We start from the raw sequence: 25,872 nt of genomic DNA on the forward strand, positions 1-25,872 counted from the left end.
CCTCCCTGTGCTCACAGATGGGCAGTGGAGGCAGCTCGTTCTTCCCACCCTAGTGGGTCGCCTGCGCTTCTGTTGTCACCCCAGCTCCTGTGCCGGGTGGGCCGTCTCTTCTCAGCACCGGGCTGTCAATCCCCCTGCCCCCACGCTGCCAAGACTCTCCCCTAATGCCCGGGCACTTCGCCATGGCTTTTGCTTGTGAATCAATCACTGCTTTTTTGTGTCTCCTCCTCGGTCTGCGTTGACGCAGCACTTCCCACCTTTTCCTTCTGTCTGTCCTCCTGTCCTTCCTCCTCCTCTCAAGCGAGGTGATCCCTCCCCACTGAGACCTTGTAGGCTTTGAGGCTCCCTCTCCGGCTTGTATTGGGGTGTCTTACCGTCCACACGTCTGCATGCCTGAGTTTATTGTTGCCTTCCTCAGCATAAGACAGAATCCTCTGCTGCTTCTCAAGTCTTTCATTTTTGGCTATTGTTCAGCCCCTAGTTTAGAATCCTTGGGGTCATTTTAGTCTCTTTTCTCTTCTTTCCTTGCTTACATATGAAGAGTCATTGAATTGTGTTATTTTTCCCTGAGGCTCATGGATTGACCCATTTCTTTCCACTTGGGCAGCCACCCATCTGATCTCTCCACCGCCTCCACCTCCAGACTCCTGGTAGCTGCCCAGTCTAGGTCATGGCCAAATGAAGTTCTCGAGCCAGGCTTCAAGACCTACAGCCTGGCTTCATCTGCCCCCACCCAGACCCTCACGGACTGTGCTATGTTCTGTCTGGTGTGAGTGGTCCCTGCCAGGTCTCCTGAGAGCCACCATGCACTCACCGTGTACTGTGCTCCTAGTGGGTGGTCTTGGCGCAGGTCAGCAGTGTGGTAACCGCTGTGCCTTGTCGTGTTTATTATGCTGGACCAACATTTCCTACAGGCCTTCAGGGGGCCAGGCACTGTTCTGGGCCCCGTCCTGCGGAGCCAGCTCCTAGCCTAGGGGACCGGGTATTGCCAGGGGAGGTGGGGAGCAGACAGACCCTCCGTAAAGACCTGGCTGTGGGCAGTGCCTGCTGCAAGCCCCACTGTCACACCCGGTGACGGAGTTCAAGCAGAGGCAGTCTGCTCAGCGTACCCTGGTTGAGCTTAAGTTCTCTGCTGCGTGAGGGTCAGCGCAGGGTCAGAAGTTTTGGTGGCTGGCTGGGACGTGGTTTGTGTGCTCTGAGGGTGGGCGCTGATCAGATGGCCTGAGGGGTTCACTGGGTTTTACAGGAAGGAAGCTGTGGGTATGCCGTGAGACCTGGCTCTTGCGGTTTCCTCTGTAGACACCGCGTCGTCGCTGTGGCCCAGCTGCGTGCCACCGAGCCGCCTGGGCAGGTGGGCCCTGGGCTCAGCCTCCCTCCCCTTTTCCTTCTCCCCGTTTCCGAAGCACAGGTGCCTGCTAGTCTCAGGAGGGCTGGTCCACGGATCAGAACACCAGGGCGTTGGCCACGGGCAGTTGTTTTTCTTAACTGCAGATTATTTGAGGATTAAAAACAGCAGAATCAGTGTGTTTTTCCAACAGATTTTTCCCCCTTTAACCATGTACACTGAGCTGTGAACTTTTTAATCTGAAGCCCATTAGCTCTCTGGGAGCAGTAGAATGAATAGCATGTAATAATCAGGTGTAGTTAACTTTTGGGTGCGCTCTCAAGGTGGCTGCGTTGGGCGGTGGTCTTTAGGCATCGTCCGTGGCTCTGGCAGAGGAGCAGAATGAGGGGGGCAAAATTCCTCAGTTCCCCCTCCTGGGTGTTCTTACCCCAGGGAGAAGGAACCTTAAAACCTAATGGCAAATTATATTTAGAAACATGAGAATATGGCCACATTTCTGTGTTCTCTGCGGAGATGGGAATTTGTATTATATACGACGGTAATGATACTGTTGGAGAGCTATACAATTTATAAAGCATGTGCGGTGAGTCATCCCAGGTTGTCCTCACAGTGGTCCCACAGGGCGGTCTTATCTCATCGTCAGATGCCAGGCATTAAGCCTCCAGAAGGTTGAGTGATGTTGCTGAGGCATCTGAGCTGTCGAGTGGTAGAGTTCAGAGTCAAGACTTCTGGCTGCAAAGCGGTAGTGGACTGAGAAGGCATGGGGTGACTAGAGAGACTGGGGTTCAGGTCCTGGCCCTGCTTATTAGCTGTGTAGTTTGGTTGGATAGCTTGACTGACCGAGATGGTCGAGCACACCAGATAATCCACAGTCGCCTCTTGTTGCTGACCGAGTTCTTCCACATCCCCTGTCCTTGCCCCTTGGTGGGCTGGTTGCTCTGCAGGCTGTTGGACAGTTGCCCTGGCCTCCTCCTCACCATCAATATGGTAATTCTTCTGCCTCTTTCCTCTTGGAGCCTTTGTTTCTGAGATTCCATGTCTCCATCAGTTTTAATTTACATCCTGTTTTGGTGGAGCATGCGTTCCAGTAGCTTCCTGAGAACGGGTGTGTTGGCAGTAAAGTGTGCACACCTGAGACCTGAGGTCCCAGTAAATCCGCACTCACCTCTGAGGCCTGGCTGGTCGGACAGTGCCAGTTGGCAGTGGCAGCAGCTGACGGTTATGAAGGCAGTGCCACGCTGTCTCCCGGTGCGCGATGGCCAGTCCGGGGTCGGTTCCGACTCTTGATCTTTAATACGTGGGTTTTTTTTTTCATTCTGTGAAACTCACATCTACTCTTTTTTTCCCCTTGATGCGGGGCCCTCTCAGTTGAAAGCTCACATCCTTCAGTTCTGGGGTATTTTCTTCAGTTATTTCTTTGACAATTTCTTTTCTTCTGTTTTCTTCTTTCTCTGGAGTTCCTTTGTTTGGCTTTTGTACTTAATGGATCTCGCTTGTTATTTTTTTTCTCCTTTGGTCCATGTTTTTTTTTAATTCTCAATCTTTTTGTTTTATTTCCTAGGATGTTTTTCAATTCTACTTTCAACTGTGTTGCGATTTTTTAATTTTTATGAGTTTTACTTTCTGAGAGTTTTTTTCCTGATTCTTTTTGACTGTTCTTGTCTCATAACATTCTATTCTTATTTTACGGAGGCACTGTTTTATTTCTCTGAGAATAATCATTATAGTTTTGTTGTTCTGTTCTTTTCCCTTCCTTTTTAGTCTAAGTGTTACCTCTCCGTGAGTTTGTTTTGGCCTTGTCTTCCGTGTCAAGGGCCCCTCGGCCGTCTGGCACACCTCGGCTGTCTGTGGGTATTGAAAAGCACGGCCCTAGCAGGTGATCAGAGGAGTGTGGGGAGGGGCACAGGGCACTTGTTCACTGAGAGGGCCTCGGGTGGGTATTTGAGTGGGAACTCAGCTGGTTCACGGGAGAATCGCCAAGTCACTGTCTTTAGGTTGTTCTTGTGCTTCCCAGTTGCCCCAGAGGACAATTCTCCGGTCTCCTGTCTGGGGAAATAAGACCGGCAGCATTCGGGGCATGGGGCTCAGGGGGGTGGTTGATCTCCAGGTTCAGTGTGCAGACTTCCCCTTAATCCCCTGTCGTCTCTCAGGGCCGCACTTCCACCCTCTGCCTGGTGTCTCCCAGCAGAGCTCTTCTGCTGATGGTCACCATCCAGTAAGCCCTGTGTCTTCTGCCAGTGAGGCAAGGGGCTTTGGCCACTGTGAGGGGGTCTGCTGTGTGACTGCTCCTTATTAGGACTTCTGAAATATACTCACATTCTCTCTCTCTCACACACACACACATCCACACACACGCACGCGCGTGCACTGCTTTCAGCTTACCCATCATGCCTGTACAGGTGACTTGGTATCTCCAGTGCCCTAGGTTTTCAGGGTTCTTGGAGACCGTTAGCCCATTTACTTGGCTGGTTTACTGAGATAATTGGCTGAGTAGGGAAAGCAGGAAATCCCTCACCCATCCATTCTCACCCTAAACGTCATAGGTGATCGTATTTCTCTGGATTTTGTGTTCTGGTGCCTCTAAGTGGGATGGAGTTTCCACACCACGCCAGTGTGTGGTGCAGAGTAGAATGGAGATGTTGGCCTCCCAGGGAGGGCTTGGTAAAGTGGGTGGCAAGGACGTCCGTGCAGCGTGCTGCTGTCGTGTGCAGTCTGCACAGCCTCGTGCATGGACCAGACAGCGACCTAGAGACCAAGAGTGGACAGGGAAGTGTCGGGGGTGTGGTGACGTGGAGAGGGAATGGGGTAAAGAGGCAGCTCTAGTCTTGCGAGAAGGGACAGTGGGCCCTGTCCCTCTGAAGTAAAATGTGCCTGTACCCGCAGGCACCCGCCCTGCCGCCGGCCTGGCCAGGAGCCTCGGTCAGGCTCACCCTCCCTGTCTCCTTGATTTCCAGGTGGTCCTGCCAGTGCGGCCGTCCTCCACCAAGGTCTCCTCGCTCATTGAGAGGATCTCTGACCCCAAGGACTTGAAAAAACTTCTCAGGACCCGGAATAATGTATTAGTGCTTTACTCCAAATCTGGTGAGTGCCTAGCCTGGCCTTGGGGACATCTGTCGGCAATAGGATGGGATAGGAAGGGAATGAGAGGGGGCAGAGGTAGGGGGCGAGACCTTAGGAGCAAAAGCCACTCAGGGAGGGTCTGAGGGCCTCCAGGTTTGTCACCAATCCGCGGAAGATGGGGCAGAGGCACAGAGGGGCCTTGGTTCTGCTGATTTGGGATCCCAGGGAGGTCATGTCCGTTCTCTTTTATAAGCATTTCTTAGAAAAAGCTCCATTATCTCAGAAGGGAGACGGCATGTATGCGAGGGAGGCCAGAGGATGCCGGGGATGGACATCTGACTCCCTGGACAGGCGTGCTGCTCCGGAGCTGGTGGTGAACCGATTGGGCCAGCCTGCTGTCAGCTGAAATGGTCCCTGGCTTGGGGGCGTGTGCGCAGGCTGGCAGCTCTGACCCTGCCCGGCCTCCGTCTGTCCCACTGTGGGACTGGAACGCAAGACAGAGTTTGGACTGGGCTCCAGCCCCAGAACAGGGCAGCCTCAGTGGGGGTGGGAGCAGTAGCTTGCTCTTCTGATCTTGGGGCAGGCAAGGGCATAGTGGATGGAGAGAGGTTTGCTTGGCTCTTGGCCCTGACTTTGAACATCTGACTGTTGATACTGTTCCGGCAAGTTAAGTGTTTTTGCTGCTCCTGATGATGCCAAGTTTTCTGTGCCCCAGAGAAGCAACGGCCCATGTCTGGGTGAGATCCGGGCACAGCTCTCCCTGCTGCTCATCCTTGACACTCGTTGGCGCTGGGGCTGATGGATATCCGGGGTGTGCGTTGCTCCTGGAGCCCACATCCTCCGAGCGCCCTGGCACATGCTGCTCCTTGTCCTCCCGAGGGCCTGGCAAATGCTCTCTGAGGTTGCTGGAAGCCCAGCATGCGCCTGCCATTTCTCTGCTGTCAGGAATAGGGATAAACTGAGGCCAGGGAGAAGCAGAGTTGCCTCTGAGGCCTGGGATGTAGGGCCCTGCATAAGTGTGGCCCCCGGCCTGGGCGTTCCTGGCACTGGTAGTTGTCAGCGCAGGAACACACTCAGTTCCTTCTCTGGTAGGTCCCGTCACGGAAGCTTATCCTCTTACAGGGACTCTGTAAGGACCTTCCGCAGCACACCCTCCACTCTCGTTTGCTCCTCTGCCACGAGGGAGGCAGTGTAGGTCGTCAGATAATGCCCAGGTTACAAGTGAGGAATCTGAGGCTGGGAGAGAATAGCTGACTTGCCTGAGCTCTCCCAGCTGGTAGACGGTAGAGCCCGTGCCCTGCACCTCCCTGCCTTGCTTCTGCTGGAAGGTGGGAAGAAGGGTATTATTTCTGCAGTGACGGGAGGACTCCGCCTCCAGGAAATGATTATGGTAAGTCAGAGAGTGGCAGGCTGGGTTGGCTGCTTGTGGGGCAGGAGACAGGACCTAGATTGTCTTACTTTCCCTCCAGCCCTCACCCAAGCGTGGCCTCACTCGGTGGCAGTGGAGTCCCCGTGCTTCCCACGTGTCAGCCCCTCCCTGCATCGGCGGGTCCGTGGGTGGTTATTTCACCTTCCTGCCTCCCGGCCTGAGCCGGGCACTGGACTCAAGACTATGAGCAGCTCGCAGAGCAGCGCAGCAGTGGGGTTTTCCCTCCCCCCTTCCAAGCAGGGCTCCCCTTCTGCCGCTGAAAGGCAGGGTGCGGGGAGGGGCGCCTCATTCCTGCTTCCCAGAGCCCACCTGCGTGGTGGAGCACCGCCTTTCCCACCTCTGCTGTGCCCCCCTCCTGTGGCCCTGGTGGGGGTTCCTGGCACCGTTCTAGAACGATGCTTTTTGTTCGCTTCCATGAAAGGCTTAGCACACTTTGTGTTCATAAACAGCTGCCACTGTCCACACCAGAGAAGGAGATCTGTGGAGGCAAATAATTCAGACATCATTTCTGTTTGACTTTGGAACATATCACGTGGTTTTTGGCAGGGTGGGGAGGAAGGCAGCAGCCTGCTCTTCCCCCCATTGTCTGCCTGGCGGGCCTTTCAAAGGAACTCTCAGGTATGACAGAGGAAGGTGACGCACTGGCCACAGCCACTCTGCAGTGGGACCTTGCAGGTTGGCAGTGTTGAAATCCTGGCCACAGAGGCCCACCCCCAAGAATCTGCCCTCCTATAGTAGTTTCCAGGTGCTTTGCCCAGTCTGCAGGAATGGTACCTGGGCCAGCCAGACGCTCTTGCTTCCTTGCGTTCATGCCACCCTGCCCCGAGGCATGGTCCCCGGTCCTGCGGCTGACTGCTGAGGTGCTGCCAGGGTCGGTTTTCTCCCTGTCACTTCACGGAGGTGGGCTGTGAAATCTGCCGTGGGTACACTTGGCATTGGTCCATCGGGACTGGTGTCACATGTATACTTCACCTGATCACCAGGTTGTCCCAAGCCCCCTAGGTGAGTGCGTGACGGACAAATGAAGGAAGGTCTGGTCCCTGCCCCTGTCGGCTCCCAGGTTGGGTGCCAGGACAGACAACTATGGGATTGGCAACCTCACTTCCTACTTTAGTGATAGAATTGTAATTATTTCATAGAATTTTCAAAATTTATCCGAGAAAGGTAGCAAATCAGAGGTTCTCCTGGGAGTTGACTCTGGCCCAGAGATTCTCGGAAGAGTGAGGCTAAGGTGTGGCTTCTGGGGGAGGCGGGTGTGGGGCTGGGGGTTCCATGTCTGTGAGGACCGGCCGGGGGCGTGGTGGCTCAGAGGTTTCTGAAAAGAGCCGTCCTTGCAGAACCACTGATCACAGGGACCACGTCGGAACCGGCGCTCAGGACCCCACCCGCTCTGGGACTGGGCTCCTTCCTTCCTGCCCCTGAGGGGAGATGGTGGGGGTGGCCCTGCTGTGGTTGGGCACAGATGTTTGTGTATTTTTTTCTTTACAGAGGCTGCAGCTGAAAGTCATCTCAGGTTATTGTCCACTGTGGCCCAAGCAGTGAAAGGACAAGGCACCATCTGCTGGGTAGACTGTGGGTATGTCCTGGGGACAGGGGGCCTGGTGGCTGGAGGGCAGGGGGCCTGGGGCTTTGGGGTGGGGTGGGGTAGGGAATCTCCCTGGTTCACAGCCTGAGAGGGAGGGGTGAGGGAGAGACGCTGCGGAAAGACGTCCGTAGCAGACCTGGAAGGGGGCAGGTCCCGGCTCCTGCCTGTCCATTCTAGCCCACCCCTCTTCTTTCCTTCCACAGTGCTTTTACTTTTTATTTTGTCCTGTGTCACTTGATTTTGTTGGTGGCAGAGGGGTCACTTGTTTTATAGGTGGGGCCTTGATGACCAGAGAGGCAAGGTGATTTTCAGGGGGACCCAGTTGAGGAGGGGCATTGGCAGCGAGAGCCTGGGCTCCCCGCCCCTTCCCGCCCAGGCCAGTAACAGAGGTCTCCACCCGCTGCAGCCCAGAGGGGGCGGAATCCGCTGGCGGACCTGACTGTTGCCTTGGCTTCTGGGTGACATGTTAGATGTGTCCATCCTGGATGGGTGGCTTCGTCCTCCAGTTCTCTCTGCTCACTGTGTCCCCACGCCCCCTTGTCCCAACGCCAGTGCCGGGAGCTCCTTCTCTTCCTTCTCCTTCCTGACCCCCCTCCTCCCAGAGACTTTCTTGTCAGAGTCAAGTGCCAGCCTGCAGGAGGGAGTCCATAGGAAGGAGGGCTGCTTAGTGTGGGCAACGGGCCTCTGCATGGAATTCCTCTCAATCTTTTGACTTTGGAAGCTGGAGTCCAGGGTCTGCTCCGCTTTCCTTCCTTTTCAATCATTAAGAATAATTTCCACATCTCTCTGTGTCTGGTGCTTTGCTGCTAGCATTAGATATACACATACCTCTTGCCGTATCATTAGCTCTCACTTCTGCATAGGTTGGCAGAAACAGAAAAGACACAGAGATAGTGAGTGAATGTAGGAAAAAAGATAGCTAAGACCAGGCTTGTCATTTGCACATGTACTGAGCACCAGCTGTGTGCAAGGCACTGTGCTGTGTGAACGACAGCACTTACACATCCTTCTGACTGAGGACAGGAAGTGTTTCCACTGTGTCCGGCCACTTCTCACCTGGACTCAGGCTTTATCAGGAGTGTGGTTTGGGAAGATGATGGGGGTGGGGGTAGAATGCCTTTGAGAGAATTGCACTCTGTTAGGTGGGGAAGAGGTGGGGCTCTGCTGGGAAAAGGGGCAGCCCTTTTCCTGGATGGCCCACAAAGGCCTTTTAAACCCTAATGTGGCTGACCTTGCCCGAGTCACAAGCCTTGTTACTACACTGTGAGTGAAGTGAGCTTTAATGGGCTCCACTCCAGTGCAGTCTTCTTTCTCTACAATCTGAGTTCTAAACGGCCATTTTACAAATGATCTTGATGGCCTCAGACCTGTCCTGCCCGGGGCTGGAGAGAATTGAAGGCAATTCCTATTCTAACAAAGCTCTGAATGAGACCCGGAGAGGAAGCCTCAGCCCCGCCAGCCAGTGGTGTTCCCTGTAGGCCTGTGCGTGCGCCTGTGCACCCACGTCTGGCCTCACACCAGATTCATTTCAACACCAACTTAATGGAAGAAACTACTCTCTAGGGTCCCCAGTCCCTGGGCAAGGGACCGGTACCCGTCTGTCGGGGCCTGTTAGGAACCGGGCTACACAGCAGGAAGTGAGCTTGAATGTAATACACTTGAATCATCCTAGAACTGCCCCCGCCTCCCAGTTTGTGGAAAAATCGTCTTCCACAAAGCCAGCCCTTGGTGCCAGAAAGGTGGTTGGGGACCGCTGCTCTGGGCAGTAGGTGAGATGTCGCCATGGGCGGATTCTAGTCCGTAGTTGGTCTGGAAGTGTTCTCGTCCCCAGCAGTTTGCCAGAAGTGCACTATGTGACTGGCACAGCCACAAAGCCCATTAGAGAGGAGAGGGCGCTTTGGACTCTCCACAGCTGAGATGATGCCAGTTCTGCCTGATGGAGGCTCGTAAGTGGCACAAGTGGGCGGAAGAGCTTGGCCGTAGCTGCTCCACCCACCTGGGCCCGCCCAGCAAGCACTCCCAAGCACTTCCTGTGCGCCTTGAGGTGCACAGGAGGCCAAAGTGTCCCCAAGGATAACGGTGTCCTCACTGTGCCGTGAGGAGGCAGACACCTGATCAGGAGACTGCAGTCCAGGTGAAAAGTGCTGTGAATGGAGGCTGTCTGTGTAGAGTGACTTCATTTGCCTGGAAAGGTTGAGAAAGCTTCAGGAAGGAGGCAGAGTTCAAACCTCTGAGGGGCCAGGACCTCAGAGTACCAGGCCTTCGTGTGCCCTGGCCCGCCGGCGGCTCCCTGCGGTGTGGGCCCTGAGCACTGCCTGGGGCCTGGCTGGTGGGTGCGGAGGCAGCAGTGCTGCTCTGTTCCCTGGGCGGGTGAGCCTCGGAGGGGCCGGGGGAGCGTGTGAGGACAGACCGGGAGGATCAGAAAGCAGGACTCACTGGGAGGCGATGTACAAGTGCCAGCGGGAGAGATAATCCCGTGACCTTGATGTGCTGAAACGAGAACCGAGGGGCCGCCTTAGACCTTCAAAGTGGTAACCCGAGGACAAAAGGACGGGCTGTCCACGTAGTTACCGCTCAGTTTATCCCTGTAAGAGGAAGTGTAAACTGAAATACTAAATCACTTTTACAGTAGTTTAGGTAAATGCGTGGGTTGAGGGGCTGTAATGGATTGTTGGAAGCAGGAGTGTCTGTGTTTGAAACCAGAGGCAGCCCAGGGGACTGAACTCAGGGCTCTAGTCCATGCGGGCCACCCTGGGTGGCACTTCTCACAGACCAGTGTTATATGAGACCCCCAAGGGTGGGGTGTGGCTCTGCCCTCCTGTCCGGCCCTCCTGCCCCTAGACTTCTGAACTTGCAACCGTAAGTGGTTAGGGCACCCTGCCGACTTAACCCCGGGGCTCTGTGGTGACAGCTCTGTGGTGACAACTCTCCGTCGCCCTCAATGCATGCAGCCTGTGTTTATGAGTCTGCACCAGACCCTCTGGGGACCGGCAGAAGTGCCCTCGGAACGCTTTCTGTTGCTGTTTGCACTGGGGAAAGGAGGTGGGCCGGAGCCAGGGTCTGCTCGCTTTTTATCTCAGCTGCTGTTAACTAGCAGGTGGGCAGCCAGGTGCACCTCCCCAGCTCCTGTCCTGTCCCCCCTCGGCCTCCTCCCTGCCAGGGAAGGGTCGGAGGCTGGAGTGGGGACGCCAGGACTTGGAGTGGGGTGCCAGAAAGGTCAGGAGTAAACAGTCCACCCTGCTTTTCCCCCTGAAAGGGCAGGTGAAGAGAGCAGCGGTAGTCCAGGGTGAGAGAACCGCACTCCAGGTCAAGGCTTCTTTGGGCGTGGACGTGAGAGGCATAATGGTGGAGACCTGGGTTGAAGTGTCAGCTTTGCTACTTGCCAGCCCTTGGACCTTAGATAGGACAGTCACCCTGAGTCTGTTTCCTCATCTCTACAATGGACAATAATTCTCTCTTCCTAGCTGCATGATGAGGGTCAGGTAAACAAAAGCTCTTTCTGGAACAGAACTTAAATATGACATCCTATCTCACCATGGTTGTTTTTCATCTGGGCAAGATTGTTCGGGGCCTTTCAAGAAGCTGGAGGGAAGTGGTGTTTGTTCTTCAGCTTCTTCTTGAGAGAGGAGCCCTTGGCGGTTGTGAGGATGCCCCCGAAGAGGCTTGGGCGTGAGGGTCAGCCCAGCTCGCGGGTGTTCTGCCCCGACTCTGGAGTCGTACAGGGTGCGGTGCGGTTTGTAGGACTGCGGGTCAGGGGGTCAGGCTCCGAGCCCAGGTTCTGATGGCCAGCAGCTCTGGGACCTTTGGCAAGTTGCTTTCCTTCTCTGGGCTTCTATTCAATGTTTCAAGAAATGTGGAATTGAATCTTCCAAATTGCACGCTATCTCTAGATAGCCTAGTTCAGAAAATCACAGGTGGTGCGCAGTGTGTGTGTGTGTGTGTGTGGTAGGGGTGTGTCTTCCTGTGGTTTGGGGGCCTTTTTGTGTGTGTCTCTCCCCGTTCTGGGATTTGCATTTGTATCTTTCCAGTCCTTCCCTCTGAGTGTCTCTTGCCCCTTTGTTCCCAGTCCCTTACTGATTTTTATTGTTTCTTCCCTTTTCTGGGCCCTGCTGCCCATTCTTTGGCTCTTTCTCTGCTCTGGGTGGATATTTTTTTCTCTCTTTTTCTTGCTTTTCTGGCTCTTTCCTCCCTACCCTTGAACACATGCTCGCAGGCACACGTACCTGTCTGTCTTGGTCTTCTCCCAGGTCCCAGTAACTTGTGGCTGTGAGGTGTCTGTGGGGTGTCTGGCTTCTGTCCAAGGGTTTGTCAGCTCTCCATGCCCCTCACGCCACCTCCTGGCCCAGACCGCAGCAGCCACACTTGGTTTGTCTGCTGGCAGTCGTCTGGCTGTTAGGCGGGCGGTTAGGTGCGTGGGAGTTGGTATTCCCCTCGTGCCCGGCGGCCTGGGTGGCCCTGGGGCTTGGCCTGGCGTGGAGTGCTGCTGTCTGGGCAGCTGCGCCCCATGTGCTCGTTCCTGGGGCTGATTCTGACTGCGGGGAGGCGGTCCGCACTCACTGCGTTCTTTTCCTGAGGGTTTAAGGTCATTACCTAACTGCATTTCCGTCTTTCCTGCTTTCTTTCTCCCATCTGCGTTATTTCCCTGGGAGCTGTGCTGCCCTCCCAGGTCCAAGATTTGGGGCCTGCCAGGGTAGGCATGACATATTTCGAAGTCCTGTGTTTTCTTCTAAAGAATATTTGAAGTTAGCATTTGCTGCTTTACATGCAAGCCTGTGCAGCATTGCTGCCGTGGGATAAAGAGGCTCCCAGGAGGAGCGCTGTGTCCACGTGTTTCCCGATCCCGCCTGGCACGCTGACGTGCACTCACTGAGCAGCGGGGCCATGGGGTTGCTGCGCTGGGGAGGCGGGGGTGGGGGGAGAAGGCTCGCTTCTCTCCCTCTATTCCCGTCGCTTTTACTAACTGTGCTGCATAATTTATACTTCATTCCGTGCCTTCTCGAGGTAGGTGCCAGGGAGAGGAGCCAGGCCTGGGAGGGTCCCTGCTGTACACAGCTAGTCCCTTCACCAGAGAGTGCTGCATGGCCACCAGGGTCTGCCCAAGTTCGAGGCCCAGTTATTCCAGGACTGTTCTCTGTCTCCTGCCCTGTGTCCTCCAGCTACATTTGTTCACATTGTCCTTGGTATTTGGCACCTGGAAGTCACTCTGACAGTGTTTCCTGCTCACTTGCTCCTTGTCTCCCATTTTCTTCATGTCTCTGAGGTGAGGGCACTTTCTGCCTTCCCTCTGCTACCCGGCCTCGGGGGAACGGGCCCATCGACTTAGAATCCCTCCATGTCAGACCTGGCAGGTGGGAGAAAGAGATTTATTCTTTCTTTGATGGGAAAACAGAACCCAGGGAGGCTGTGTTAGCCAGGGGTACACAGTGGCCCGGACAGGCCTGGGGCCTAGCCTCAGGTTCTTAGTGTGGGGTTCTCCCCCGCTGCAGGAGGCCACCGTGGTTTGTGTGGAGTTAGAACACTGAGCGGCTGAGCGAAGGTCTGGTCAAGGGGCTAGGAGAGAGGTGTTGGAGGTTCAGATCTGTTTGAGTCTCTACCTTCTGACCTGGGTCGGGCTCCTGGTTCGCCCCTGAGGATGAAGGCAGCTTGCCTGGGTGCTCTAGTTATACTCGACCCTGCAGAGGAATCAAAAGCTCCATTCAGCTCACGTGGACAGCTCCTACATTTTGCAGCTCGGGAATCCAGGGGCCCTGCTAGAGGTCACAGGCTAGTTAATGGCAGAGCCAGGTCTAGAGGCCATCAGTCACTCCCGCTGGCAGTTGGGCCTTTCTGCAGCAGGGTCTGGTACCTGGGCTGCGACTTGGGAAATCCACATCCCTCCCTTCCCGAGCTTCCAGCACCTTGTCTCTTCCCTTTCTTCCCACCTCCCCCACCCCTCCTTCTTCCCTGGGTCTGACCCCCTGGAGTGGGAGGTGCTGGTCTCATGGATGGTCAGCCCTGCCCCCAAAGATCTAGTAGACACAGCACCACACACCGGCAGCGGCCACTCTGCACTTCTGGCCAGCCACCCCACAACAAATTCAAACGAGATGCCCGTGTGCATGTGCCTGTCTGGGCCTGGGCTGGGAAGGGAAGTGTGTCCAGGCCTCTGAAATCTTTTCATCCACATTCTCTGCAGAGGAGAGCCAAGGGAGGCGGGATGGGATAGGATGTGGCAGGTCGTGGATGAGTAACCAGGCAGAGGGGAGGCTGGGCTCCTGCATCCCGAGCAGAGTAGCAGGTGAGGCCCTTTGCACAGCCGGCTGCTCCCTATGATCCGTAGCAGTTTTCTGCCTTCCTCTCCATTCCAGCAAAGCATCTCATTTCCTTGCTTACTGCCTATGTTCTCTCCCCTCTAGAGCCTCAGTCACTGACTAGGGAAGGGAGGGAAAGAAGGAGGGAGCCAGTAGAACAGTTGTGCCTAATCTCCCAACCCAGGTCCTTTGAAGTCCCTGAGCTTGGGCAGTTTCTCCTTCTTGAACTCTTACAACTTTTATTGTCTGTACTGCACAGTTAGTGCACTCCGCCCCCCCCCCCCACACACACACACACGCTGAGAGATGGAATTGTCAGAGGGGAGCTGGTCTGAGCGAGCTCTGACCAGAAGTGTCACCTGGGGGAATTGCTGGAGCTCAGTAGACAGATCCCAGGGCCCAGGAAGCCACCAGTGCAGAGGCCTCTCCCCGCAGTGACAAGACAGCTTCAGTCATTGACTCATTACCTCCGGTGAGTGTACAGTGCCCGCTCAGTGCAGCTGCTGTTGTGACCCTGTGGAAGCAGCCGTGAACAAAACGAAGCCCTTGCTTTCATGGAGCAAACTTTTTGATGAGGGCGACAGTCGGTAGACACACTGGCTGAATTCGGAGAGAGCCGGGCAGGGAAGGGAGTGCTGGAGGTGGGTGGCAGAGGTGCTCAGAGAACCCAGGGAGCCGTGCCCCCCCTCCCCCTGAGAATGTATGCGTGTGCACAGGCGTGTGCATGTGTGTATGTGTGCAGGGGGTAGGGGAGAGTCCTCGGGGAGCGTCGTAGAACCTAAGGGGGGACAAGGTTGCATGGAGCCCTGTGGCAGAGGCCGAACTGTGATTGGATCGTCTGGAATGGGGGCCACGGGCTGCAGGCGGGGGGTCCTCACTGAGAAGCGGGCCTCCCAGATCCACTCAGTCAGGTTGGCTGGTTTGGACCAGCACTCCTAAGCCTGGCCTGGGCTCACAGGGGATCCAAGCCTGCAGCAGACTTTCCCAAGGAGTGGTTTCCGGCTGAGCAGGCAGGAATTGGGGTAACTGAACCCTGTCACTGCTCTCTGTGCTTTGTAGAAGTCCCCGCCCCCCAGGCTTCATGGAAGAGAGAGCCAGCATGAGGCAGCTCTTCTCCCTCCAGTGGGCGCCTCACAGAGTCCGAGCGGCCACCACAGATGCAGCCGAATGCCACGGTGGGGTGGAGGGAAGCCCGTGGTGGCTTGGTTCCTGCTCCAGCTGCTGCTGTTGCAGTTGAGTGGACGGAAGGTGGTTACGGAAACAGCTGAGCGCAGCAGAACAAAGCTGGCCTAGGAAAGTGCCCAGGGAACAGTTGGAAGCACCCCTAGCTGAGCCCTCTCTTCTGGGGAATTAATTCAGGCAGGGGAGGGGCGCCCCAGACACAGTTGTTCCAGAGGAACCCACTGCCTGTTGGTGTGGCCCCACCACGGCCTGTGGGACGGGCAGACCGGACTCTCAGAGCCCCTGTCAGTGGAACTTCCACCGCGGGCTCCAGGGGAAGAGTTTCCAGCGAGGATGCAGCGGGCCGGGGGGCCTTTACCGCAGCTTCTTTTTTCTTTTTTTATGGTTTAGTTTTTCATTGATATGATCGACATATAGCCTGCATTCCAGGTGTACAACATGATTCCGTGTTTGTATATGCTGTGGGGTGATCACCACAGTAAACGTCTGGTTATCATCTATCACCATATGGTTGCAATTTTTTCTAGTGATGGAGAACTTTTAAGATCTTTCTTATCAACTTTCTTTTTTTAAACAAAATATATTTTATTGATTATGCTATTGCAGTTCTCCCAATTTCCACCCTTTGCCCCACTCTACCCGGTACCCCCATTCCCTTGGGCAGTCCCCACGTCCCTTAGTTCATGTCCATGGGTCATGCATGTAAGTTTTTTGGCTTCTTCATTTCCTATGCTGTTTTTAACCTCCCACTGTCCATTTTGTAGCGATTATGCTACCAGTTATGCTTCTTATCCCCTGTACCTTTTCCCCCTCCCAACTGATAACCCTACAAATGATCTCCATATCTATGATTCTGTTCCTGTTCTGCTTGTTTGCTTAATTTGATTTTTAGATTCAGTTATTGATAGTTGTGAATTTATTGCCATTTTATGTTCATAGTTTTGATCTTCTTGTTTTTCTTAAGTACCTTTAACATTTCATATAGTAATGGTTTGGTGATGATGAATTCCTTTAGCTTTACCGTGTCTGGGAAGCACTTTATCTGCCCTTCGATTCTCAATGATAGCTTTGCTGGATAGAGTAATCTTGGATGTAGGTGCTTGCCTTTCCTGACTTCCAAATACTTCTTTCCAGCCCCTTCTTGTCTGCAAGTTTTCTTTTCAGAAATCAACTGAGAGTCTCATGGGAACTCCTTTGTAGGTAACTCTCTGCTTTTCTCTTGCTGCTTTTAAGAGTCTCTCTTTATCTTTAATCTTTGGCATTTTAATTATGTGTCTTGGTGTGGTCTTCTTGGGTCTATCTTGTTTGGGACTCTCTGCTTCCTGGACTTGTATGTCTAATCCTTCACTAAATTTGGGAAGTTTTCTTTCTTTTTTTTTTTCAAGTAAGTTTTCAATTTCTTGCTCTTTCTCTTCCCCTTCTGGAACCCATATGATTTGAATGTTGGTACATTTGAAGTTGTCCCAGAGGCTTCTTAGCCTATCATTATTTGTTTTGGGATTTTTTTTTCTTCTTGCTGTTCTGATTAAATGTGTTTTTCTTCCTTATATTCCAAATCATTGAGTTGAGTCTCAGTTTCAGCCACTCTACTGTTAGTTCCCTGTAATTTTTCCTTATTTCACTTAGTGTAACCTTCATTTCTGCTTGGGGCTTTTTTATGTTGTTGAATTACCCAATGAGTCCCTTGAGTATCCTTACAACCAGTGTTTTGAACTCTGTATGTGATAGGTTGCTTATCTTCATTTTGTTTAGTTCTTTTTCTGGAGGTTTGTTCTATTCTTTTATTTGGGCCGTGTTTCTTTGTCTGCTTTATTGTGGCAGTGTTTCTGTGTTTGTTTCTGCATATTAGGTGAAGCTGCTTTGTAGTAGTTTTAGTAGTGTGGCCTGTTGTAAAAACACACACCAGTAAGTTGGATGGGGCAGAGCCTTGGGTAATCACCAAGGCGGGGCAACCCGAGTCCCCACTCTGCGGCTGTGTGTGTGGTAGGGCTCAGAGAGGGGACAGTGCTGCTGCAGAGTTTTGTCTGGGAGGAAGCCATCTCCTGGCACTTGTCCAATGCCAGACACTTTAATTTTTCCCTGTACACCAGTGGTGCCTTTCCAGCAGTTGCCCTTGTGTTAAATCCCAGAGGGGTGAGCTTACATAAGTCCTGAGACCTTTGGGGCCCCTTTAAGAGGAGATTCCTGAGAATCCTGCAGTTTCTTCCACCACCCTAATCCCCACTGATTTTTACGGCCAGAAGTTATGGGGACTGATCTTCATGGCTCTGGAACCCTGTGCTGTGCGGTCCGGTGTGAGGCTGGGATCCCTCACTCCCACGGTAGCCCTCTTGGTTTTTATCCACCACACGTGGGTATGGTTCTGCCCCTCCACGTATCTCTACCCTGCCTACCCATCTGGATGGATGTGGCTTCTTTAATTCCTTGATTGTTGGAATGTTCCATAAAGCTCCATTTCCTGATGATTCTGGGTGATACTTGTTTTGTAGCCTGATTATCATTTTTGCTGTGGTTGTGTGAGGAGGCAAGCTGTGTTTACCTTTGCCTCCATCTTGACCGGAACTGGCCTTCTAATGTAAACTCTCGTCGGCCCTCTGGATCTCCTTCCCACCCCTAGCTTATCCCTTTTTATTCTGGGCACCCTGTGTTAAAATGCCCTCACCACCTCGGTGGAGCAACCATCGGAAGGTCATCAGCCTTTCCTTTTTGAATTCATTATGCATTTCTGAGTCCCCACTATTTGCCAGGCCTGAGGCTGGAGCTGCAGGTTGCAGCGGCCCAGTGCTGACTGCCGCGGGCAGGACTGAATCGGGAGGGAAAGGCCTGGGGTGGGGTGGGGGATGGGGGTGGCCCTGGGAGTGCCCGACACTCCCTCTGACCCACTCACCCCTCTCCAGGAAGACGTGGTTCTCGAACTGCAGATTGCGTACTTACTCTTAAAATGAGGTTTCATAGTTTTGCTCGTGCGTTGATGAGCATTTCTTAGAATTGAGCTGAGTGGTTTAATTAATCCATCTGTTCTGGGGCTGGTGCACAGCTGTGTGAAGCTGATGGCTGTGGAAGGGGGTGAGATATGTGAACAGGTGGGAGATGAAAGGACTTCCCTCAGATGGCTGTTGTACCTGGTAGAACAGTGTCTCGTGCAGTGGAGTCAGCACCAGTGGGCCAGGGCACCAGTCCACTCAGATCTGGGGAGAGGGCCCTGAAGCAAGGAGCAGGCCCTCACATGGGTGGCGTGGCTGCTGCCTTTGCTGGTTGTTGGGCACACTTGGCCGAGCGTGGTGAGGTCGTGGGGAATGAGTGAGAGCAGGTAAGGTCTCTGGGGGGGCTGGCGTACAGCACAGGGAAGCCAAGCCTCATGGAGATGGGAGAGTGGAGGAAGAGCCAGGATGGTGGCATGCATCAGATTACTTGGAAGTTTCCTCAAAACACAGTTGCCCCAGTGGCCACATAAGGTCTGCTGTGGGGCTGAGAGCATGTATTTCTAACAGACTCTGGGGTGACGCTGAGGCTGCTGGTCCAAAGGCCACACTCTGAGGTCCATTGGCCCAAGAGGAAGGTGACCATGACTCAGTGAGATTGTGCATGAGCACTTTGCAAACAGTGAGGGGCACCTGACAGACATTTTTTATTAGGAGAATTGAGAAAGGGTGATTATTACAGACTCCAGCGGTTCACTGAAGCATTCCCCATTCTCCCTTTGGCTTTTGTCAGGACCTGGTCAGATTTCATAATTCTTTCATCGTCGTAGAACTTTCCTCCTGTCCTGTTCGGATGGTCCATAGCAGGGGGCATGTGGCACACATTAGAGCTTGAAAAACAGAAACTTGCTTGGGCCCCAGGCAGAGATGCTGAAGTAATGATTCGGGGATGGCCAGGAGATCAGTACTTTTTGAACTTCCCCAGGTGATTCTAATGAGCACCCAGGGCTGGGAACCATGGATCTGTGCTGAGCTTATTTTTCTTCTTAGAATGGGCTGTCCACCCCCTAAGCTTCCTTTCTCTGGATCTCCCTGTGTTGTCTCTGACATGTGGTGATACAGCCTCCCCATGTGCTGGTCCATCTGTCTTGATCAACCCGTGTCCTGTTGGTTACTCTCCTTCCTCCAGCTCTCTGAGGACCCTCTGCAGTGAGATCCTCACTTGCTGTTGAGAATTCCAATGTGCCTGGCTTACCCTTAGGCCACCAGCAGATTTCACTCTGTCAGTACCTTCGTGAAAACCACAGGTAACAAATGGTTCTTGACATTTGTGTCTTTCAGTGACACAGAGAGTAGAAAATTGTGCAAGAAGATGAAAGTTGACCTGAGCCCAAAGGACAAAAAGGTCGAATTATTCCATTACCAGTAAGTACACGTGGTCATTTCCAATTTCCAAGTAAGTGCTGAAAGCTTGTATTGGGATTCTCACTGGCCAACGATTTTTAGTTAGATCAATTTTATTTCTGAGTGATTTTTTTTTCTGTGTTTACAATGATTTCTTTTAAAAAGCATCTTGACTATGTTCAATAGTTGAATCTTATTAAGATGCTTCAGGAAACCAAAGGTATGTCTCTTCACAGCCATTCCTCAAGTTAACAGCCTTTTCTCCTTGTTTGACAGGGATGGTGCATTTCATACTGAGTATAACCGAGCTGTGACATTTAAGGTAAATTTGCCTCCCTCGCTCTCAGCAGAGCGGGAGTCTGAGTGGATGCCAGAAGTCTGGCGGCTTCTCTCTGAGAGAAGGAAGGGCAGAGTGCACAGTAGCTCTTCCGAAGGACCCGAGGGATTCTTACTTCTAGAGCCCATGTCAGCAGAATATCTGGGAAAGTTTGTCACTGTTAACACAATAGGGATGACCAGACTCATAGTTTGTCTGTGACTCTATTAGCAGTTAGGCATGTGACGTCACAACCGTCCCTTCCAGAGGCCCTCGAGTCTGCCTTTGCCGTGGCTTCCAGCCCTCCCCTGTCTCTGCACCAGTGCCCACTGCAGCTGCCCACAGGCTGGAGGGGGCTCGCCATGCCCAGGTTAGCGTACAGTGTAGGACACCAGCCGGTTGGCACCTGCAGGCCAATGCAGCTTGTTCCAGATGAGATGCTGATGTCACCAAGATTTTCCCTGCTGCAAATCCAATTTAGAAGTTGATGGGAAAACATCAGTGAACATGAGTGTGGAGATCCTGTGACCTGCAGGTGCTGTTGCATTATCACAAAGTCACTGTCCCGCCCTTTTCCTGCCCTTGGATTCTGCTCCTTCGCATCTGCATTTCCTCCCAACCAGCCCTTTTCTGCCTCCGGTCCAGGCGCATTCCCCTGCCCTGGCCGGCACCATGTGTTTCTTCTGTTCCCAAATCTGCTGACCTCACTCTTCCGACTTTCCTGCTTCCCAGACTGGGTTCGACCCTGTACTCTCCTCTCTCTATCTCTCCCATCTGTGTCTCCTTCCATTCCTTCCTGTCTGTCCATCAGCTCCTGCCGCGTCATTGCCCCCGTCCCTGCCACCTCCCCCGGTCATCTCATGTTTATCCTCTAATACCGCTTCATTTTTCAGTTGCTGCAGCTTTCACCTGATAGACTCGCAGCCTGATGACGCATCACCTTGACACCCACTTAGGCACTTAGAGACAGTTCTGTCAACTAAAGTTGCTTAACCCCTCTCATTCTGTGTGGAGATGTCAGCTGGATAAGAGAACACGTGCTTCCCAGGAACAAGATTTAGCTGGGTTGGGTGGGCGAGGTGCCTAAGTAGTGACGGAAGAATGAGGGTTGGGGTGGCTCTTGTTTTATTTTTGAAGTTGCGTTCAGTGTTCATTTAGCCAGCCCTCTGAGAGCCTGTGCTGTGATTCTGGACCAGGGCATAGCAGCTGCTCGGAACCCTAGTTGAAGGAAAGGAGCGAGGAACCCTGGTGGTCGGAGCTTGGCTGGGTGGGGTGGCTGAGTCCTAGCCTTTGTCCTTACAGGGCTAGGTGTGTACAGTTTCATTCTTCTGTGATTTTTACATCAATAAGCTGGAGATGTGGGCTGAGCATTATACCAAGGGCAGAGTCTTGGTGGAGAGAGTGTGTCCTTGGTCCCAGGGTCCCCAGAGCCTGCAGGACCATCAGGGATGGGGCAGAGTCCCCGAGGTCCCAGGGCAGGGGGAAGCGGTGCAGCGGTCCCATGACTGCCCGACAGCTTCTGCTTTTCTGCGGGAGCCGCCGACACTAAGGCCCTCCTTGGTCATGGATTCGTTTTCCCATCACGGTTTCTTCTGGGGCCTCTAGCTCCAGAGAGATGGAGGTGGGGCACAGCCTCAGGCTCACACTCTGACTGTCATTGCGTCATCCTGTACAGTTTAGCAGGGGCCTGGTCACACGGAATATGCTGTGGCCCTTAAAGGGGCCAGAGGCCAGATAAGTAAGGTAAAGAGCCGGAAACTCAGAGGGAACTTCCTGTGTAAGTGGCCTTCTGCTTGTCAGCAGTCTGTGCAGCAGAACCCTTCCTCTGTGTAAGTGGTGAAGCCCAAAGGTGCCTGGAAACCAAAGTCCAGGCGGCTCTCTCATGACCTTCTCCCAGGCTGTTTAGCTGTTTAGCTGTGGTTTCCCAGCCACAAAGTCATCACCAACGTGTAGCTGTTGGGCCATTTCCCTGGGATCGGAGCATCCGGAGTAGGACGACCAAGGGCGGGCTTCCAGGTGCTGCTCCCTACAGACCTTTCCTCCCAGGACCTTGTCACTTAGAACACTTTGGAGAGAACCTATGAGTGGGATTTTTCAACTCAATTACAGAAGAATAATATCTACCTAAAAAGCAAAATGCTGCTGATATGAATGTTTTAGTTGTTATATTTAAAAAGGCCATTCCCTCCCTGGCCAGGCGGCTCAGTTGATTGAAGTGTCTCATCCCAGACCAAAAGTTTGTAGGTTCATTGCCTGGTCCATGCATGTCCAGGAGGCAGCCAATCAATGTCTCTGTCTCTCTCTCTCTCCCTCTGCCCCCTTCCTCCTCCCTCCTCCCTCTGTCTCTAAAATCAATAAACATATCCTTGGATGAGGATTAAAACTAGTAACATAATAATAATATAAATTTAAGAAGAGGCTATTTCTTTCCTGTTTCCATCTACATCATCTTTTCTCCTTGATGCTGAGGCGGGGGTGGGGCATAGGGGGGCTGCACTAACCCTTTGACACGCTTGTGCTGTTGTGAGACAGGAGCCCCAGCACAGTAGTTCCCACCTAGTTTGGGTTTCTCATCCCTGGGGACAGTGCACATGCATACATTGAAGTCTGTGTTTTCACGTGGCTCTGGGGTTTGACAAGCCCTTGAGGCCCACTGTGCACCTTAGGTGGAGAGGCCCTGCACCAGGTTTTCTGTAACAGTGTGCAGACAGGCACCTATAAGCGTCTTTCTCACGTGGCCCAGGGGCAGCTGCCCCCACGCTGTGTGTGAGTATGGGTCTTGGGGAGGCCCTGCCAGTTTTATTTCGACTTGTTCTGTCGCAGTGCAGCTTTGACAAGGGACTGAGAAAAGGCAGATCTGCCTTTGACATGGTGGGAATGGCCCTTCTCTTGCCAGGAGGTGTTTCAGAGCCCCATGTGGACGGATAGAAAACATGACCTGAATGAAATCCTACGAAGTCTTGGCTGTTTCCCATTCTCCCGTAACAGCTCTTTCCAAGTAGCAGTTTCTGGAAATAATAAGCCTCGCTGTTTCTCTGTGTGTAACAGTGGATGAGCTGACCGAGTAGCCTCACTAGGACGGTCTTCCCTTTTCTCACCCCAGACCTCCCTCCCTCCCCCAGCATATTGATGGGCACACCCAATTCATCATGTGCTCATTGGAGCTCGATCCAAGTGGACAGAAGTAACAGAACCTTTCCTCAAATTGGATACCGAGGGTTCCGTCTGTTGGCATGAAAGCCAGCAGCTCCCCCCCCCAGGGTGGAGGAGAAGGCTTGGCTGGTCTCTGGTGCCCATCCATGGTTCTCACAGACTTGGAGCAGCCTTTCCAGAGTGGCCGAAGGGAACAGAGTGCTGTGTCCGTCTGGCCAGTGAGGTGTGGCTGCAGGAGAGGGGAGTGGAGGGATATGCCCCCGTCCCCTGCCCTGCGTGTGGCTTTCCCAAGGGGAACAGAGATGTGAGTCAGGTGTCCACACAACACAGGCTCATGCTCTCTCTCTCTCTCTCTCTCTCTCTCCCCCCCTCCCTCCCCCCTCCTCCTCCTCCCTCTGTCTCTAAAATCAATAAACATTTCCTTAACTAGCATTAAGCCCTTTATCTTGAAGCTCTTTGTTCTGTGTTCATCCTGGATCATCTAGAAAGGGGTTCAAGGAGAGAAGTACAGCCACCAGTGGTCACAGAGCTGAGCTCCCCGCCCTGGGGCTTCCCATTCAGGCTCCACAGAGAATGGTCAGGATTAACGTGCTGTCACACCGGTTTAGATCATGAAGTACCAAGCAGGCTACAAGTAGGTGTGATTACCTGCCTATGTGGCTGGCGGTTTTTGTGACTGCATGAGAGCCCCTACTTTGGACAGGATTGGAATTGATCAGGGAGACTTCCTGGAGACGAGATATAGCAGAAGCACAAGTATGTCTCTGGTGTGAATAAACCAGCTAATTGTCTCAAAGTTCCTTTTTTTGATCCATGAAGAAGCATAGTAGGTATGGATCAGCTGACCAGAGTAAGGTGTTATGTGGCTGAAAAATCCTGGTGGGGGAGGGGCCTGGGGTAGTTCAGGGCCCGCAGCAGTGATGTCAGTGGGCAGTGGAATGGCCCACTCCCGGGTGTTTGCCCACACACCACGTGCAGCTCCATTCCCGGCACTAGGCTCTCCAGGCAGGGGAACAGGCCGGCTCCCGATCCCCCCACCTCCCGCTTCTCCTGACTAAATTGAGTTTTGCCTTCTCTCTTCTTCAGTCCATAGTGGCCTTTCTGAAGGATCCCAAAGGGCCCCCGCTGTGGGAGGAAGATCCTGGAGCCAAAGATGTCGTCCACATTGACAGTGAAAAGGTAATGCATTTCCCGAGGACAGGTGCCCAAGGCGCTGAGAAGCAGGAGTGTCCCTGGCAGCTGTGCTGTCCTCCAAGGGAGCTGGGCCAGGCCCTCACGTCTTGTCGGATGCTCCTCGCCAGCCTCGTGTGGGAACCAACAGATCAGAGGCTGGCTGCCTGTGAGCTTCCTCCATTCTTTACGCTTATTTAATGTATTTTAACATTTTTAGTATTTCCTTACAGAAATATCTATGTAAATGTCCTCTCCTTGTTACGTAATCAGTTGTAGCTGGATTTGGCCTTGTGTTTTTTTCTCTTTTTTCTTTAAAAAGGAGAACCTGCGAGGTTCGTGTTCCATTTTTCAGAGGCCTGGGTCAGGTCTCGGAGATTGGCCAGGATGGGAGGCTGGAGGGGTGGAAGGGCGGTTCTGACTCGTTGTCTTCATGCAGTCGGGAGCCCCCTCTGGAAGCCTGCCCGTGTGACCGTAATGTGCATCATGCTCCCGGCCGCTGGGCTGTGCCTGCACGTGGGGATGGCAGGAACTTCCGGGTGACGTCTCAGAGGGTCTGTGGGGCAAGACGTGCTTTTTTTGTAAATGGAGGGAGAATGTTCTTTCTTATCTGGGAAACATAAAATGTGCTTTTCATCTTCCTCTGCCTCTCTTCCTCTTTTCATTTAAAATTATTGACTCTTAATACTTACTACCCCAAAGACAGCAGTGCCACTTACACTTTGTGCAGGCCGGGGTCGTGTGTAATCATCGTGGGCTAACCAGGCGGGTCTGCAGTGATGGCAGCGAGGGGCTGGACACCGGTGCTTTTCCAGAGTAGAAAGTGCCAGTATCAGCAGCTAGATGATAAAGCCTTTTAAAAAATTGTTATTTAATTAAAGTGTAGCTGGTGTACAATTGCATGTCAGTTATGTTAGTTTCAGGTTACTGGCTAATGTTCAGCATTTTTCTACCATGTGATCACCCCACTAAAACCTTTATAAAAAGCTTGTTTGGGGTCAAGGAAAGAGGGTCAGGCACCAGGAGGTGGTGGCACCGGCATCCGTAGCTATGTAAAAATATGCGGCTTAAAAGGACTGTTGCTCTGGGTAGGGTTGTGTTAATACGTGGTTGTAGCCCCGATCAGCGATAGCCTGGTGCCTCCTTCCCCCGAGATGGGCGTGTCCTCAGACTCCTAAGATTGCTCCTCTGTGACTGGGAACATGCACACACGCACACACAATGGAACACTGCTCGCCCGTGAGACAAGGGGAAATACTGCCCCTTCTGACAGCATGGACGGATGGGTCATGAGGATATCATGCTAAGCGAAGTAAGTCAGATGGGAGCACAACTACATGATTTCACTCATGTCCTGTATAGAACAGAAAGCAACAAACAAGCGAAGAAAAAACCTCATAGACACAGACAACAGCATGGTGGTTACCAGAGGGAGAGGGGAGTTGGGGGATAGTGAAGAGTAAAGGGGCAAATACATGGCGACGGCAGGAGACCAGACTTGGGGCGGTAAACACACAGTGCACTGTACAGATGATGTGGGACAGAATTGTACCCCTGAAACTTTTATACTCTTGCTAACCAATGTCACCCCAGTAAATTTAATCAAATTTTAATAAATCAGTGCCTTTACCCTCTAGCTATGTAAACATATTCAGAATTTATTTTAAAATGTTTTAAATTTCTATAAAATCGCCCTCGCTGGTGTGGCTCAGTGAATTGAGCCACACCAGCGTCTATGAACCAAAAGGTCACCAGTTGATTCCCCGTCAGGGCACATGCCTGGGTTGCAGGCCAGGTCCCCAGTAGTGGGTTTATGAGAGGCAACCACACATTGATGTTTCTCTCCCTCTCTTTCTCCCCTCCTTCCCCTCTGTCTAAAAATAAATAACATCTTTAAAAATAATAAAATAAATTTCTATAAAATATTTGTAATCTTCATATAGCTGAAAAATTATAAGTAATACATATTTTTATTGAAAATTTAGAAAATACAGCTTTAATGTAAAAGAAAGAAAAA

General features: G+C 52.7%; 1 protein-coding gene across 1 annotated transcript in view; it reads left to right on the top strand.

Moving 5' to 3' along the window:
- Positions 1 to 25,872, top strand: part of PDIA5 (protein disulfide isomerase family A member 5) — an 88,067-nt gene that overhangs the window by 16,656 nt on the left and 45,539 nt on the right. Inside the window, exons 2-6 of the mRNA XM_037132327.2 lie at positions 4,300 to 4,426; positions 7,323 to 7,410; positions 19,154 to 19,237; positions 19,493 to 19,538; positions 23,772 to 23,864. Of these exons, the coding sequence (XP_036988222.2) occupies positions 4,300 to 4,426; positions 7,323 to 7,410; positions 19,154 to 19,237; positions 19,493 to 19,538; positions 23,772 to 23,864 (438 nt within the window). The remainder of the gene's footprint in view (positions 1 to 4,299; positions 4,427 to 7,322; positions 7,411 to 19,153; positions 19,238 to 19,492; positions 19,539 to 23,771; positions 23,865 to 25,872) is intronic.

This window comes from Artibeus jamaicensis, unplaced genomic scaffold, assembly GCF_021234435.1.
Source record: "Artibeus jamaicensis isolate MK-2021 breed Jamaican fruit bat unplaced genomic scaffold, CSHL_Jam_final contig_3126, whole genome shotgun sequence".
NCBI classification, from domain to species: Eukaryota; Metazoa; Chordata; class Mammalia; order Chiroptera; family Phyllostomidae; genus Artibeus; species Artibeus jamaicensis.